Source organism: Mizuhopecten yessoensis, unplaced genomic scaffold, assembly GCF_002113885.1.
Source record: "Mizuhopecten yessoensis strain PY_sf001 unplaced genomic scaffold, ASM211388v2 scaffold6719, whole genome shotgun sequence".
NCBI lineage: Eukaryota > Metazoa > Mollusca > Bivalvia > Pectinida > Pectinidae > Mizuhopecten > Mizuhopecten yessoensis.
Window position 1 is genome coordinate 555,301 of NW_018406690.1, and position 16,188 is coordinate 571,488.

At 38.4% G+C, this 16,188-nt stretch overlaps 1 protein-coding gene and 1 non-coding gene across 2 annotated transcripts; both read left to right on the forward strand.

The window, feature by feature from the left end:
* The first annotated feature begins 774 nt into the window (after positions 1–774).
* Positions 775–856, forward strand: Trnas-gcu. Its single transcript has one exon. It is a non-coding gene; the product is annotated as a tRNA-Ser (tRNA).
* Positions 857–8,759: 7,903 nt separating this feature from the next.
* Positions 8,760–12,882, forward strand: LOC110452508 (actin-3-like). The gene is made up of 2 exons (XM_021501079.1): positions 8,760–8,966; positions 10,686–12,882. The coding sequence occupies exons 1-2, from the start codon at positions 8,841–8,843 to the stop codon at positions 11,688–11,690; spliced, it is 1,131 nt and encodes a 376-aa protein (XP_021356754.1). The 5' UTR covers positions 8,760–8,840; the 3' UTR covers positions 11,691–12,882.
* The last annotated feature ends 3,306 nt before the right edge of the window (positions 12,883–16,188 follow it).

The following is a 16,188-nucleotide window of genomic DNA, read 5'->3' on the forward strand; positions in this document are numbered from 1 at the left end:
TCTGTTTAATTTGTCTGTTCATTCATTTTATTTAATTGCCTGATTGGTTAAATTTTCGACCGCCTATTATGTAAAAACACTGTGTGTTTTCTATGTACATGTATTACATGTGTGTTTAAAATAAATATTTCCTGTTTTATTTCTTTTTGTCGATATATTATATAAATTTATTTATTTAAAATGTGAAAAACGTACGATGTGAATTTGGCTATTAATGTTAAGGTTGTGTAGTTGTTTAAAGATTATTTTTTGCCATTTTACAAACAATAGAGAATCCCATTTTTACAGTAACCCGTTTGTTTCCTTTTTTTATATATATAACTTGAGGGTATGAGCCAGTGTAGTATCGTTAAATATAAGCGACCGGTAGCTCATGATCAGGCGGCTAGGGCGATAGTATAAAATATATATAGGAGTTCCGTGGTTCGAATCCTGGTCAGGCTGCTTTGCATTTTCACATTGTTGTTAACGCCACGTGCACCTTATAATCCAGTGGCGGATCCAGAGGGTTTTTCAAGGACAACATACACGACGTATTGATTGATTGATAAGTAAACGATACGTGTTCAGTTTATTTGTAGCTATTTAGTGTCTGTAGGTTTATGATATGGTGCATCCGCCGGTCGTCCGCCTGTCAATTTTTTCTATAAACGACTTAACCTTAAAAATGAAATACGTAGATCATATTTGGCCAGTAGGTACTGTACCTTGGTAGAGCCTGCTTAGGCATGTTATACAATGTAAATTTTCTTGTGTATTTCATAACGTAACCAAGACGAGGTGGCCGAGTGGTTAAGGCGATGGACTGCTAATCCATTGGGGTCTCCCCGCGTGGGTTCGAATCCCATCCTCGTCGGTGAAATTTTGAAGAAATTTATTTTATTTTTAACATATTATTCGAGATGTAAAAACTGTAAACGCCGTTCTCGTAAACTGAAGTACCTCTTATATCACGAAGTATATCACTGTGCATCAACTCATTCATTGTTTAGATTTTAATAACAACCTCAATCTCGGCTATCTCGAAGTGGAGTATTCGGCTAAAAGTAGAAACATGGGAGTATTACATGTGGTAACACTCGATTCGGTGACTTACACTTGATACATACCAACATTGTGATGATCCATATACTAAATGTAAACACATGGTCGTATATAAATAGAACACCGGCACCGTTCGAACAAACACATGCATTATGGTTGTATCGTGGCATCACGTTACCCTCCGTGCACTTACCCGTGTTTAACATATTTCATATTGTATAACTAGATATTTTATAAGTTCTTTTATTACTCTCCTGGTACACATGTATTATAGTGATAAAGGCCACAATACCAAGTTCAACACCGTGTGATAACACCAGATTTCCCTTATGGAGTAAATGACCATTTCCACACACTATACGCGTGAGATAGGAGGGGGGGGGGGGGGGGGGGGGGGGGGGGGGTGCGTGTGTGTTTAGACTCCCTTTTCAGCCATCGAAATTTGTTTGCATGATTGCTAATGTGGCATGGTTACTGATGACAAATGGTTACTGATATGCCATGGTAACTGATTGGGTATGGTTACTGATCATGCATGATGTGGCATGGCTACAAATGTCGGCATGGTTACTGATGCCGGCATGGCTAAAGATGTGGCATGGTTACTGATGTGGCATGGTTACATATATCTGCATGGTTAATGATGTCGGCAAGGTTACTGATGTCGGAATGGTTACTGATGTGGTATGTTTACCGATGTCGGCATGGTTACTGATGTCGGCATGGTTACTGATGTGGTATGTTTACTGATGTGGCTTGGTTACTGATGTGACATTGTTACTTATGTGGCATGGTTACTGATGTGGCATGGTTACTGATGTCGGCAATGTTACTGAGGTGGCTTGGTTACTGATGTCGCCATGGTTACTGATGTCGGCATGGAAAATTGATGTCGGCATGGTTACAGTTTTGGTATGGTTACTGATATGGTATGTTTTCTGATGTGGCTTGGTTACTTATGTGACATTGTTACCGATGTGGCATGGTTACTGATGTGGCATGGTTAATGATGTCGGCAAGGTTACTGATGTCGCCATGGTTACAGATGTCGGCATTGTTACTGATTTGGAATGGTTACTAATGTGGCTTAGTTACTGATGTGGCATGGTTAATAATGTGACATGGTAGCATATGAAATATTATTACAGATGTCGGCATGATTACTGATATGGTATGTTTACTGATGTGGCTTGGTTACTAATGTGACATGGTTACAGATGAAATATTGTAACTGATGTGATATGGTAACTGATTTGACATGGTAACTGAGATGACATTGTAAATGATGTGGCATGGTTATTGATCTCGGCATGGTTACTGATGTGACATGGTAACTGATGTGACATGGTAACTGATGTGGTATGCGTACTGATGTGGTATGGTTACTGATGTGGTATGCTTACTGATGTGGGATGGTTACTGATTTGGTATGGTTACTGATGTGGTATGCTTACTGATGTGACATGGTAACTGATGTGGTATGCGTACTGATGTGGTATGGTTACTGATTTGGTATGGTTACTGAGGTGGTATGCTTACTGATGTGACATGCTAACTGATGTGGTATGCGTACTGATGTGGTATGGTTACTGATGGGGTATGGTTACTGATGTGGGATGCTTACTGATGTGACATGGTAACTGATGTGACATGGTAACTGATGTGACATGGTAACTGATGTGACATGGTAACTGATGTGACATGGTAACTGATGTGGCATGCGTACTGATGTGGTATGGTTACTGATATGGTATGGTTACTGATGTGATATGGTTACTGATGTGGTATGGTTACTGATGTTGTATGCTTACTGATGTGGTATGGTTACTGATGTGGTATGCTTACTGATGTGGTATGGTTACTGATCAAATATGGTTACTGATAAAGCATCGTTATTGATGTAGCATGGTTACTGAATTAATCTTATTACTGATGTCAGAAAGGTTACAGATGTCGGCATGGTTACATATGTGGCATGTTTGCAAACGTTGTATGGTTACATATGTGGCATGTTTACAAACGTTGTATGGTTCATGATGTGGTATGGTTACTGATGTCGGCATAGTTACTGATTTGGCATGGTTATTGATGTGGCATGGTAAATGATGTGGTATGGTTACTGATGTGGCATGGTTAATTATGTGATATGGTTAATGATGTATTATGGATACTGATATGGTATGGTTACTGATGTGATATGGTTACTGATGTGGTATGGTTACTGATGTTGGTATGGATACTGATGTGGCATAGCTACTAATGTGGCATGGTTACTGATGAAATATGGTTACTGATGCGGCATTGTTACTTATCAAATATGGTTACTGATGAAGCATGGTTAATGATATGGTATAGTAACTGATGTGGCAAGGTTACTGATGTCGGCATGGTGACTGATATGGAATGACTACTCATGTCGCTTGTTACTAATGTGACATGGTTACTAATGTGACATGGTTACAGATGAAATATTGTTACAGATGTCGGCATGAATACTGATGTCGGCATGGTAACTGTTGTGTCATGGTTTCTGATGTGGCATTGTAAATTATGTGGTATTGTTATTGATATCGGCATGTTTACTTATTTGGCATGGTTAATGATGTGGTATGGTTACTGATGTCGGCATGGTTACTGATTTTGCATAGTTACTGATGTGGCAAGGTAAATAATGTAGTATGGTTATTGATGTCGGCATGGTTACTGATTTGGGATGGTTAATGATGTGGTATGGTTACTGGTGTCGGCATGGTTACTGATATTGCATGGTTTCTGATGTGGCATTGTAAATGATGTGGTATTGATATTGATAATGGCATTGTAACTGATGAGGCATGGTTAATGATGTGGTATGGTTACTGATTTTGCATGGTTACTGACGTGGCAAGGTAAATAATGCGGTATGGCTATTGACACGGCATGGTTACTGATGTGGCAAGGTAAATTATGTGGTATGGTTATGGATGTCGGCATGGTTACTGATTTGGGATGGTTAATGATGTGGTATGTTTACTGGGGTCGTCATGGTTACTGATTTTGCATAGTTTCTGATGTGGCATTGTAAATGATGTGGTATGGTTATTGACATCGGCATGGTTACTGATTTGGCATGGTTAATGATGTGGTATGGTAATGATGTGGCATAATTACTGATGTGATATTGAAACTGATGTGGTATGGTTAATGATATGGTATGGCTACTGATGTGGCATTGTTTCTGATGTGGCATGGTTACTGGTATGGCATGGTAACTAATGAAGCATGGTTACTGATGTGACATGGTTACTGATTTGGTGTGGTTACTGATGTTTCATGGATACTGATGTGGCAAGGTAAATAATGTTGTGAGGTTACTGATGTTGGCATGGTTACTGATTTGGCATGGTAGCTGATGTGGCATGGTTACTGATGTCGGCATGGTGACTGATATGGTATGGTTTCTGATGTGGCATTGTAAATGATGTGATATGGTTATTGATGTCGGCATGGTTACTGATTTGGCATGGCTAATGATGTGGTATGGTTACTGATGTCGGCATGGTAACTGATTTGTCATGGTTAGTGATGTGGTATGGTTACTGATGTCGGCATGATTACTCATATGGTATGGTTATTGATGTGGCATGGTAACTGATGTGGTATGGTTGATGACGTGGCATGGTTACTGATTTGGCATGGCTAATGATGTGGTATGGTTACTGATGTCGGCATGGTAACTGATTTGTCATGGTTAGTGATGTGGTATGGTTAATGATACGGTATGGCTATTGATATGGCATTGTTTCTGATGTGGCATGGTTACTGATGTGGCATGGTTACTAATGTGGCATGGTAACTGATGTGGCATGGTTGCTTATGTGGCATGGTTAGTGATGTCGCATGATTACTGATTTAGCATGGTTACTGATGAAGCATGGTTACTGATGAAATATGGTTACTGATACGGCATGAATACAGATGTGGCATGGTTACTGATGAGGCATAGTAACTAATGTGGCATGATTATAGATAAGTTATTGTTATTGATGTCAGATGGTTAATGATTTGGTATGGTTACTGATGTCGGCGTGGCTACTGATGTGGTAGGGTTAATGATGTGGTATGGCTATAGGCGTGACGTGATGGTAAGTGATGTGGTATGGTTATAGGCGTGACATGGTTGTTTCTGATGTGGCATGGTTACTGATGTGGTATGGTTACTAATGTGGCATGGTAACTGATGTGGCATGGTTGCTTATGTGGCATGGTTAGTGATGTCGCATGATTACTGATTTAGCATGGTTACTGATGAAGCATGGTTACTGATGAAATATGGTTACTGATACGGCATGAATACAGATGTGGCATGGTTACTGATGAGGCATAGTAACTAATGTGGGATGATTACAGATAAGATATTGTTACTGATGTCATATGGTTAATGATTTGGTATGGTTACTGATGTCGGCGTGGCTACTAATGTGGAAGGGTTAATGATGTGGTGTGGCTACAGGCGTGACGTGATGGTAAGTGATGTGGTATGGTTATAGGCGTGACATGGTTGTTACTGATGAGGCATGTCTATAGGTGTGACATGGTTGTTACTGATGTGGCATGTCTATAGGTGTGACATGGTTGTTACTGATGTGGCATGGTTATATGCGTGACATGGTTGTTACTGATGTGGCATGGACATAGGCGTGACATGGTTATTACTGATGTGGTATGGTTATAGGCGTGACATGGTGGTTAGTGATGTGGCATGGTTATAGGCGTGACATGGTTGTTACTGATCATGATGTGGTATGGCTATAGGCGTGACGTGATGGTAAGTGATGTGGTATGGTTACAGGCGTGTCATGGTGGTTACTGATGTGGTATGGTTACAGGCGAGATGTGGTTGTTACAGATGTGGTATGGTTACAGGCGTGACGTGGTTGTTACTGATATGGCATGGTCTTAGGCGAGATGTGGTTGTTACTGATGTGGCATGGTTATATGCGTGACATGGTTATTACTGATGTGGTATGGTTAAAGTCGTGGCGTGGTGATTAATGATGTGGCATGGATATAGGCGTGTCATGGTGGTTACTGATGTGGCATGGTTATAGACGTGTCATGGTGGTTACTGATGTGGCATGGTTATAGACGTGTCATGGTGGTTACTGATGTGGCATGGTTATAGACGTGTCATGGTGGTTACTGATGTGGCATGGTTATAGACGTGTCATGGTGGTTACTGATGTGGCATGGTTATAGACGTGTCATGGTGGTTACTGATGTGGCATGGTTATAGACGTGTCATGGTGGTTACTGATGTGGCATGGTTATAGACGTGTCATGGTGGTTACTGATGTGGCATGGTTATAGACGTGTCATGGTGGTTACTGATGTGGCATGGTTATAGACGTGTCATGGTGGTTACTGATGTGGCATGGTTATAGACGTGTCATGGTGGTTACTGATGTGGCATGGTTATAGACGTGTCATGGTTGTTACTGATGTGGAATAGTTATAGACGTGTCATAGTGGCTAGTGATGTGGCATCGTTACGGATGTATATTGTTTTAAAAGTTCTTACATCATTGACAGTGATGATTTTAAACATGGTTTTGTTTGTTATTAATTTTGTACTGATGCACAAGTTCACAAATGACAAATAACGTATTTTTACTCATATTGAGTTATTATTACATTGTTTGTAAGCAGGATGCCATATTCGGTATACATGGCAAGCATGTGTGGATGAGATATACTTATCTGACCGGGAAATATTTGCGATAACAGACGGACATTGAGTGGGCTCTGTGTGATAGCATGTACCTGTTCCTGTATCTGATTAGACAATGAAACGGCGTGTTCTGGCCTCACGCTATCAGCACGTTCACGATCAAAACAGGGATAATATGGTATCATTTTCACTTGTCCAGGTACGGACTTTTTCACCTGATGATTAACAAAGTGTTATTAGAATGATGAACAGTTTTGGCTATGTGTTATCTACGTTATCGTTTACATCAGAGTAATAGCACATTCGCCTGATCAAACAACCAGACCAGGAATAACTTAGACATACATAAAATTACTAGCCTCGTGTAGTGTTATTTGACGCTATTGAAAGCCAAAATCATTGACCGTACCGTGTAACAATCAATTGACACTGATTATAAACCGTTTATCGTATCCAATATATCAACCCTTTAGTAATGATATAATGACATACTGTTAAAACCTCGATATAATGCCCCTCGTTTAATTACCACTAACATATTTTAGTGTCCCTTTTAATTTGTTTCCGAAGAATTCCTTTATAAATTTTCCTCAATTTATCGCTGAACCCCTTTATAACGTCAAAATTTCTCAGTACAAATGTTGGCAGTATAACGAAGTTTTACTTCAAATCTATACTCAGATATGTATAGAGATACAACACATTCTTTTATCAATAAAATATTCACTGTTTGGGGAAAGGACCAGGATTTTTCAGTATTTTTTAATAATAAATTAAAGAAACATCGTTTTCCTTTTCAAAACTTTTCTCATTTAAAAATGGAAAACGAATTTATTTGTTATTAAGTTAGTCACACAATTTGTATTACGGAAACTGCATCAGTACTGATAACAAGTAAACGTGACGTTCAAAAAATGTATATCTCTTAATTCTCAGAAATATATATTTAAATGTGTGTGTGAAGTACACTTGAAAACCTATCATATTGCGGATGTTTCATATAATATTCTATGAAAATATCACATACGCATTTTTATCTGATTTATTTTTAATTGCAATGAGACATAACACACTAAAGTTGTAAAATGTCAATACTTCTGCAGCAATTAGATGTTATTTAGACCTGATCGAGTTAAAGGGCTTTTAGAAATATGGAAAAATTACAGAAATACTGAAAATCTCCATTTTGAAATTCATTCATTTTTTAGCTGAACATATATACAATGTTCTTTAGTTAAAGGCTAAGTTTGTTTTGAACACCAACAGGAATTGAAAACTTATTTAACGAGATTTCGAAAACGTCTGTTTCCTTTGTCAAGAGAAGAATGCAAAAAGAAAAATGTTCGTTAGTCGTTTACTTGATAGATTGGCACTGCAATGCTGACCCAAGTTGTCCATAAACTTTTCAAAGAGCAAAACAATCATCAGAAAAAAATCTGCAGTCTAGCCGTGTAAAAGATAATAGAACTGTAAGGTAAGTTGGAACCCGCTACTTAGAATGGACTGCAACGAAAACTAAAAACAGATAGCGACCACTGGTATTATTTATAAACTGAAATGTGCTTGGCGAAATAATCAAACAACTCAATAGGAATCTACCGCGAAAAATGTATTAACATGTCAAATCATACATATTTGGTTTGTTCTTTCAATTAGTTTCACTTTCTTCGACTATAAACGTTGGTTCGTATGGTCCAGTATTACTGCATCAACATTCGTTCAATCGACTGATAAAGTTGGTGTGACCTATGTAAGTCACTGAGGGCGCCGTAATGTACTGATTCTGTACCCTGCACGACCTGATATAAGCTTGTAATAGTAGGTTATCATCGATAGGTGTTGGTGCTGTGTAGATAACAAAACGCGTTTCCCTGTGCATACACCGTCGTAGTGTACTGAACACCAAATATGGACATCAGGTATTTCCAAATAAGGCAATGTTTCATCTAATCAGCACAGTATTCGCGGAAAATCTCGCCGAGCAGCATAAAATAAAGCTCTCGGGAACCTGTTCGTTCACTAGTGTCCTAGACCGCGGAGAAGTAACATCCTATTATTATACCTACACACAAGCTAAACAACAAACATGGCTGATGATGATGTTGTCGCTTTAGTTGTGGACAATGGGTCCGGAATGTGTAAGGCTGGATTTGCCGGTGATGATGCTCCACGTGCTGTATTCCCCTCCATTGTCGGAAGGCCAAGACATCAGGTTAGCTTTATTATCATTGAACAACTTTATGATTATTTGTCACATGTTTCCCCACAACTTTATATTATCTTTGTATCTTTTAACTACAATATGAAAGGCAAACTTAAGGTGTGACAACTTCATGTCTATTTTAACTAGTCATGTGCATTATTGTAGCTTTGATCACGTTAAAATCAAGTTAAATTAATTTCTTTAAAAGACTGGTCCACGCCCCCATTTCTATACCTTGGTTACATTTTGAATTAGAGTTATCTCCCGTCACATGAGTAGACGCCCACCACACTGCGGATCGCGATACGTTATCGGCAGGGGAGGCGTAAGTTCACGTGTGCTGACATGCTGTCAGCTGATGTTAATTGTATCAGATGCTGTTACACGATACTAGTTCGGATTTCTAGATGTACAAGTGTATTACACATACACCCCATAGGCTATACAAGTGGTATACGCCTACCCCTACATGTACCAGTCACATGACATTGTACTATAATGCTACAGGCAGACTTTGACATTTGAGAGGCGTCTACTGGAGATCGATCTTGAAAAAAAATGACTAACTAAATAAAATTCGTTAATATTTTAACAGTTACAAAAGTCACTATTTAAAAGCAATATTGCAGATCCCTACAAGCTGTGTCTAACTAAAAATGATCTATAAAGACAGGAGATGACTCTTTTTATAGCACTGTATTAAATGTTCTCATCTGGACTTAGTGCAAGTGTAGTTCGGTCAAAGTAACCTTTATTTTTTTGAAACTCTAAACTGTGCTACCGAATGTACACTTTATTTATTGGAAATTTAGCTATCCTGAACAGCCATTTTTTCTTCTTGAAAATTGTCTAACTGTTGTGTGAAGGAATATTAACCCTGTGATCCCACGACATATATTATTATTGATTAATATAAAATTATGGAATATTCGGTCAATGACATTTAAAGCTGTACCTGTCCAAAAGAAAGCATGCCGCATGTATGAGGAATTAAATGTAGCTCCGCTCCTTCTCCCCGANTATTATTATTGATTAATATAAAATTATGGAATATTCGGTCAATGACATTTAAAGCTGTACCTGTCCAAAAGAAAGCATGCCGCATGTATGAGGAATTAAATGTAGCTCCGCTCCCCCTCCCCGACCTATCCCCCTCCCCGACCTATCCCCCTCCCGAAATCACCGGTGATCTATTTCTATTTTGTCAGTATTCCAATACCGATCACTCCCGTATTTCTAGCCAATATTTGTAGATCTATCATCATCATCATCCTGCCGATTGTCATTGTTAGAATACTAATAATAAACTAATATGTGTTTGATGAATTTCTTATACACTTTGTATGAATATGTAAAGCATTGTACCAATATAACTATCCAATACTTTGTGTACACTGTACATATGAACATGCTAATACAGGGTATTACTTGTAAATCATGTATATTGTAAACGTAAGGACGGTGTTGTAAATGCATTTGAACCTGTTATACATTGTATAGTGTAAACATGGTCTACATTGTATACGTTTGAACCTTTATAGTATATACATTATACGTTATACAGTGTATACGTATAAACATGTTACATATATGTATACGTGTGATTGTATACATGTAAACTTGGTCTAAATTGTATACCATGAACAAATAATACATTGTACAATAACGAATTACGACATGATTATTATTTTGAGTGTGGTGTTAATGTATTTTACTGTATCATTTCAGGGAGTGATGGTTGGTATGGGACAGAAGGACAGCTATGTCGGTGATGAGGCCCAGAGCAAGAGAGGTATCCTTACCCTCAAGTACCCTATCGAACACGGAATCGTCACAAACTGGGACGACATGGAGAAGATCTGGCATCACACCTTCTACAACGAGCTCCGTGTGGCTCCAGAGGAACACCCTGTCCTCCTGACAGAGGCCCCCCTCAACCCCAAAGCCAACAGGGAAAAGATGACACAGATCATGTTCGAGACCTTCAACTCCCCCGCCATGTATGTAGCCATCCAGGCTGTGTTGTCCCTGTACGCCTCAGGTCGTACTACCGGTATTGTGTTGGATTCTGGGGATGGTGTGTCCCACACAGTCCCAATCTACGAAGGTTATGCGCTTCCCCACGCCATTATGAGATTGGATCTTGCCGGACGTGATCTTACAGACTACCTCATGAAAATTCTCACAGAGCGTGGTTACTCATTCACAACCACCGCCGAGAGAGAAATCGTCAGAGACATTAAGGAGAAGTTGGCTTATGTTGCCCTTGACTTTGAACAGGAAATGTCCACAGCAGCTTCCTCCTCATCTCTGGAGAAGAGCTACGAACTTCCCGACGGCCAGGTCATCACCATTGGCAACGAGAGGTTCAGGTGCCCCGAGGCTCTGTTCCAGCCATCATTCTTGGGAATGGAATGCTCAGGAATTCACGAGACCACATACAACAGCATCATGAAGTGTGATGTAGACATCAGGAAAGATCTGTACGCGAACATCGTTATGTCCGGTGGTACCACCATGTACCCTGGTATCGCTGACCGTATGCAGAAGGAAATCACCTCTTTGGCTCCCAGCACCATGAAAATCAAGGTCATTGCTCCACCAGAGAGGAAATACTCCGTCTGGATCGGTGGCTCCATCTTGGCTTCTCTGTCCACCTTCCAACAGATGTGGATCAGCAAACAGGAATACGACGAGTCTGGCCCCTCCATTGTCCACAGGAAATGCTTCTAAAAGATGCATGTGACTTTATTATTACTGAATAGATAATATACAATTTGTGCAATAAAATCTGTCACATCTTTCTGATGTGAAACGGATGCAATAAAATCTCAGGCGTCAAGTAACTTCAGACATTTTGCACGGGACATGTTGGCCATGTTGCGGGGCACGTGAGTCGCGGTGTACATGTCACATGAGGCTTGGTGTACGGGACACATGGATAACGATGCTTGTGTCGCGTCGTTGATTGTGATATGGGACTCTAGTATATCAAAGAAATTGTTTATGACTCTTGTGATTTGTTAAAGTTCAATTTTTTATTTAAAGATTAAATTATTCTTTGTTAGTACTTTGTTGAACAATAGTTTTTTACCAAATAAATCTATATACATTTTCGTTCTTGGTTTGCTCTGGTTTCTTAAAATCAAACCGAATTACAAATCGTATACTTTTGATTTTCGTTAGAGTTATTTCCCTTGCAATGTCAGAACACTGTACTCACGACTAGTTTTCAAAAACTAAGTTTCATTTTAAAGAAAATATGATTTAATTCCCAAATATAAAGTAACCTTTCACTAGCATGCCTTTTATAACGATCATCATTTCGGGTACCGCTATTATGTACCTCTAATTCGCTTTTCGCTAATGAAATATTTAGAGTTTGAAATTGGAAGTTCTGATGTCATCAGTTTTATTTATTCATTGCAAAAACAAAATGATAGTTCCTTCTGACGACAACAAATAAACGGTAAGCTAGCTACTGTTTTTATACATACAGTGACGTTAAATATCCCGCCCTAATTGAAGGATACAATGGCCAAACATTCAATAAATAGATGTCAGTACGGTAATATATAAATATAAATCTATGTAAATTATGGTTCATTTACATACATTCTGATCCATTTTAATCATGTGTAACATGTCTAGCAAAACTTAGTCTGCTACGATTGAACATAAAATATAATTTAAAATATCATACTATGTGCAAAAAAGTTAGATAACTTAGGTTTTATTTATAGCATCTGTCGTCATGTTATTGAGAGAAAAATGCAAACTACTGGGTTTTAAAACTATAAAAACCAATGTATAAAAGAGCACACTGACCAGTCTTGAGACAATCAACAACTGTAAGATTTCTTTACCGTCAAAATCTTATTTGTGAACGAAGATGTGAACGAAATAAAAATGAAATTGAAGATGATTGTTTTGGTTTGGTTTGGTTTAGTATTGTTTAACGTCCTATCAACGGCTATGGTCATTTAAGTGTTTTAGGAGGCTGCGATATGTAAGTGTTTGTTTCCTTCTGATTGCCGACTTAATAGTGCTACCTTACTGAAACATACTGCCGAAGACACCAAGCAGGACACCCCACCCGGTCACATTATACTGACAACGGGTGAACCAGGCGTCCCACTCCTAAATTGCTGAGCGTTAAGCAGGAGTAGAAACTACCATTTTACAGACTCTGGCATGTCTCGGCCATGCAGGGGATAGAAAACACCATTAGGGGCATTGTTATGATATGGTAGTTATGGGCAGACGTTCTAAAAGAGGGATATATGGGGTTGGGAGAGTCTGGTTTATTTTACATGGTTAATATACTGAACGTTAAAGAATATACATGAAGTTCGTTGTAATTTCTTCTTTTTAACCCGAGGCGGCTTCAGCTGCGGTTAAGACTATCAAATATCTCCTCCAAGGATGCATATTTCTATTTCCTACAATCAAGATAGGGAATGCTCAGTTTCTTCCCAATTTTCTTCATAATCGAATTAATCAACAGAATGACACGTGTGGGCTATATAAATCAATGACAATTTTTATCGTTATGTATATGTTTACACAATAGCAGTGCTTTTAGAATTTTATATATTTGGAAATTAATTATTCTTCTATGAAAGGAAATAAACAGATTAAATAACAGGATAAAGGATGGTTTCTGTCTCGCTCCAAAAGTAGCGAATGTTTATTTGTCTCAAACCTTAAATTAAGTGGTTAAATTGTTTTTTACTGTAAATCTAATGCGTTATCTTTCATGATCTGCTAATGTTGACGTAACGTCATACAATTGGTATGACTGTGAAATGTCCATGACAATACCTAAATGTAAGACAGACACATCATTTTTTCCTCATCGGAAGTGTTGCTTTCTCTGCCTAATGGGAAAGCTTAAAAGAATCAATCACTTCTATGTGATGTGTTTGTTTGTGGTTTAACGTCCTCACAACAGCCAGGGTCATCTGCGATCGGGAACCGTCGGCACTTTCCGTACACGTTTACGGAAAGTGCCGACGGTTCCCGATTGGGTCAAATTCTGGAAAGAAAAGTATAGGACGAAAAGGAGGAAGACAGGATGTCTAGAAAACGAAAAAAGTTTTAGAGTGTTACAATAGGGGCAGCAGATCGATTTTGGTCTCTCCAATGTCCTTAACGAAGGGGACATAGAAAAAACAACACCGATTCTGTATGTCCATAACTGTATGTCGGCTTTACTGGCTGTTTATTACGGTCATTCGGACAGTTTAAAGTTAACACACTTTTCTTAATGTACATGTCATGTGACGTTATCTATTTGGATATCATTTCCAGAAGCTTATTTTTTTTTAACTATAATGCTTGTTTGGAGAAGAAAGTTTACCAAATTCTCCTTTGACTCTAAAATATTTGAACTATTTGCAATTTTTCTGTTTATGGTGATCGTGTATCCCCCAAAACTTGCCAAAAAATGACCCTTTCAGGATACAGTTACACATGACCCTATTAGTATTTCGCGTTCTATTTATACAACCCCGTACCGGAAATATCAACTTGTAATTAAAAAAACACCAACAGTGAATGGTATCTATTAACGAAAAATTAACAATCAGTTTTTGAATTGATACAATGATATAGAATACACCAATATTTGATTGAAAAATGTCCCGTTTGGGGCACACTGACGGTATACAGAAGACAAGAAAGTAGCCACCTCCGATTCTATACAGGGGGAGGGGGCACATTAGTCGCCTCTTACGGCTATGTAGTGGGACACAGCAGGCCTATTACTTCTCAGAACCTGCACGGGTTCTATGTAATGTAAACAAAGCAGTCCCAGACCCATTGTATGCTTTATTAAGTTAGCATGAAGCTTTGCCGAGAGGTAAACTTCAACAATCTAATCACGATGATTGAGATTTTCTGTCAGCGTGAAATTGATTTTCTCTCACGTAAAATAAGTAGCGTGAATCAAATGTCCGCACCATCAGAAGCATATGAAAAGTGTGACAAAATTGATGACGCTTCCCTGGTTTCGCTTCATAAATTAATGACATTTCCCTGGTTTCGCTTCATAAATTGATGACACGCTTTCCTGGTTTCGCTTCATAAATTTATGACGTTTCCCTGGTTTCGCTTCATAAATTGATGCCGCGTTGGTAACTTTTTCTCTAGGTTCATGTAGGTTTCAGTTTCAGTTCAGTTTCTATATTACCAAGAGCCATCCGACTCATAGGTTGAATATCAAACAATTACATCACATAGTACATGTACAAGAGATTTTTATACAACTTTAAATTGATAAAGTGGAGAGTGACCTTACCAAGCACACAAGTAGTTTTCCATATCAGACATTGATTTCTCTACGTTTTCTCGACGCACAATATAAATACTTTCCTAGATTGCATAATTCTTTTACATTATTAGTACTCAATAACTTCGTTAACTTAAAAACATTAGGACTTCCGTCATAGAATCGCTGGATATATTTATATCTCAGGTCTTGATATAATGGACATTTTAGGATGAAGTGAAATTCATCTTCTATATCACCAGAAGCACAGCGAGTACATGATCTGTTCTATCGAACAACGTTGATCCGTCTACCTACGTCAATATTTAAATTATGAGACGACAATGTAAAACATTTAATAAGGCGTTTGAACTTAGGTTCTATAGATTTACATACAATTGAAGACAAACATTATCAACGAGGTGCTGGTATAAATAACCTTTAGATGACCTTGATAAATTTGCTATCATCTTCTGTCTACAATTATCTAAAATTCTTTGTTCTATAATCTTAAAAGCAACATTAACAGATAAATTGTCTTCGAACGTTTATTCCAAACCAATACTAGACAACTCATGCTTAATATGAACTATCCAGACATCATTTACATTAACTCATTCATCATAACATGACTTTAATATACAATTGTCACTCTGTTTCTCCTTAAGCCAGTATCTAAAAATCCCTAAAATTCTTTGTATTATTTGAGGAATTCTACCCCGCTCACAATAAACCAAATCATTACAAGTGTTTTTACCTTCCCCTAACAACTTCATACAAAAATTGAGATGTACTTTTTCTACATCGGGTGATTTGTGAAAACCCCAGATCTCGGAAGCATAATACAAAATACTATTAAGGGTACGAGTCAAAAACAGTAACGACCGTTTGTCCCCCCAGAGTGGGGGAAACGTGTGTCAGTCGTTCGTGGAGGTGGTGGTGGTGGTGGTGGTGGGGGGG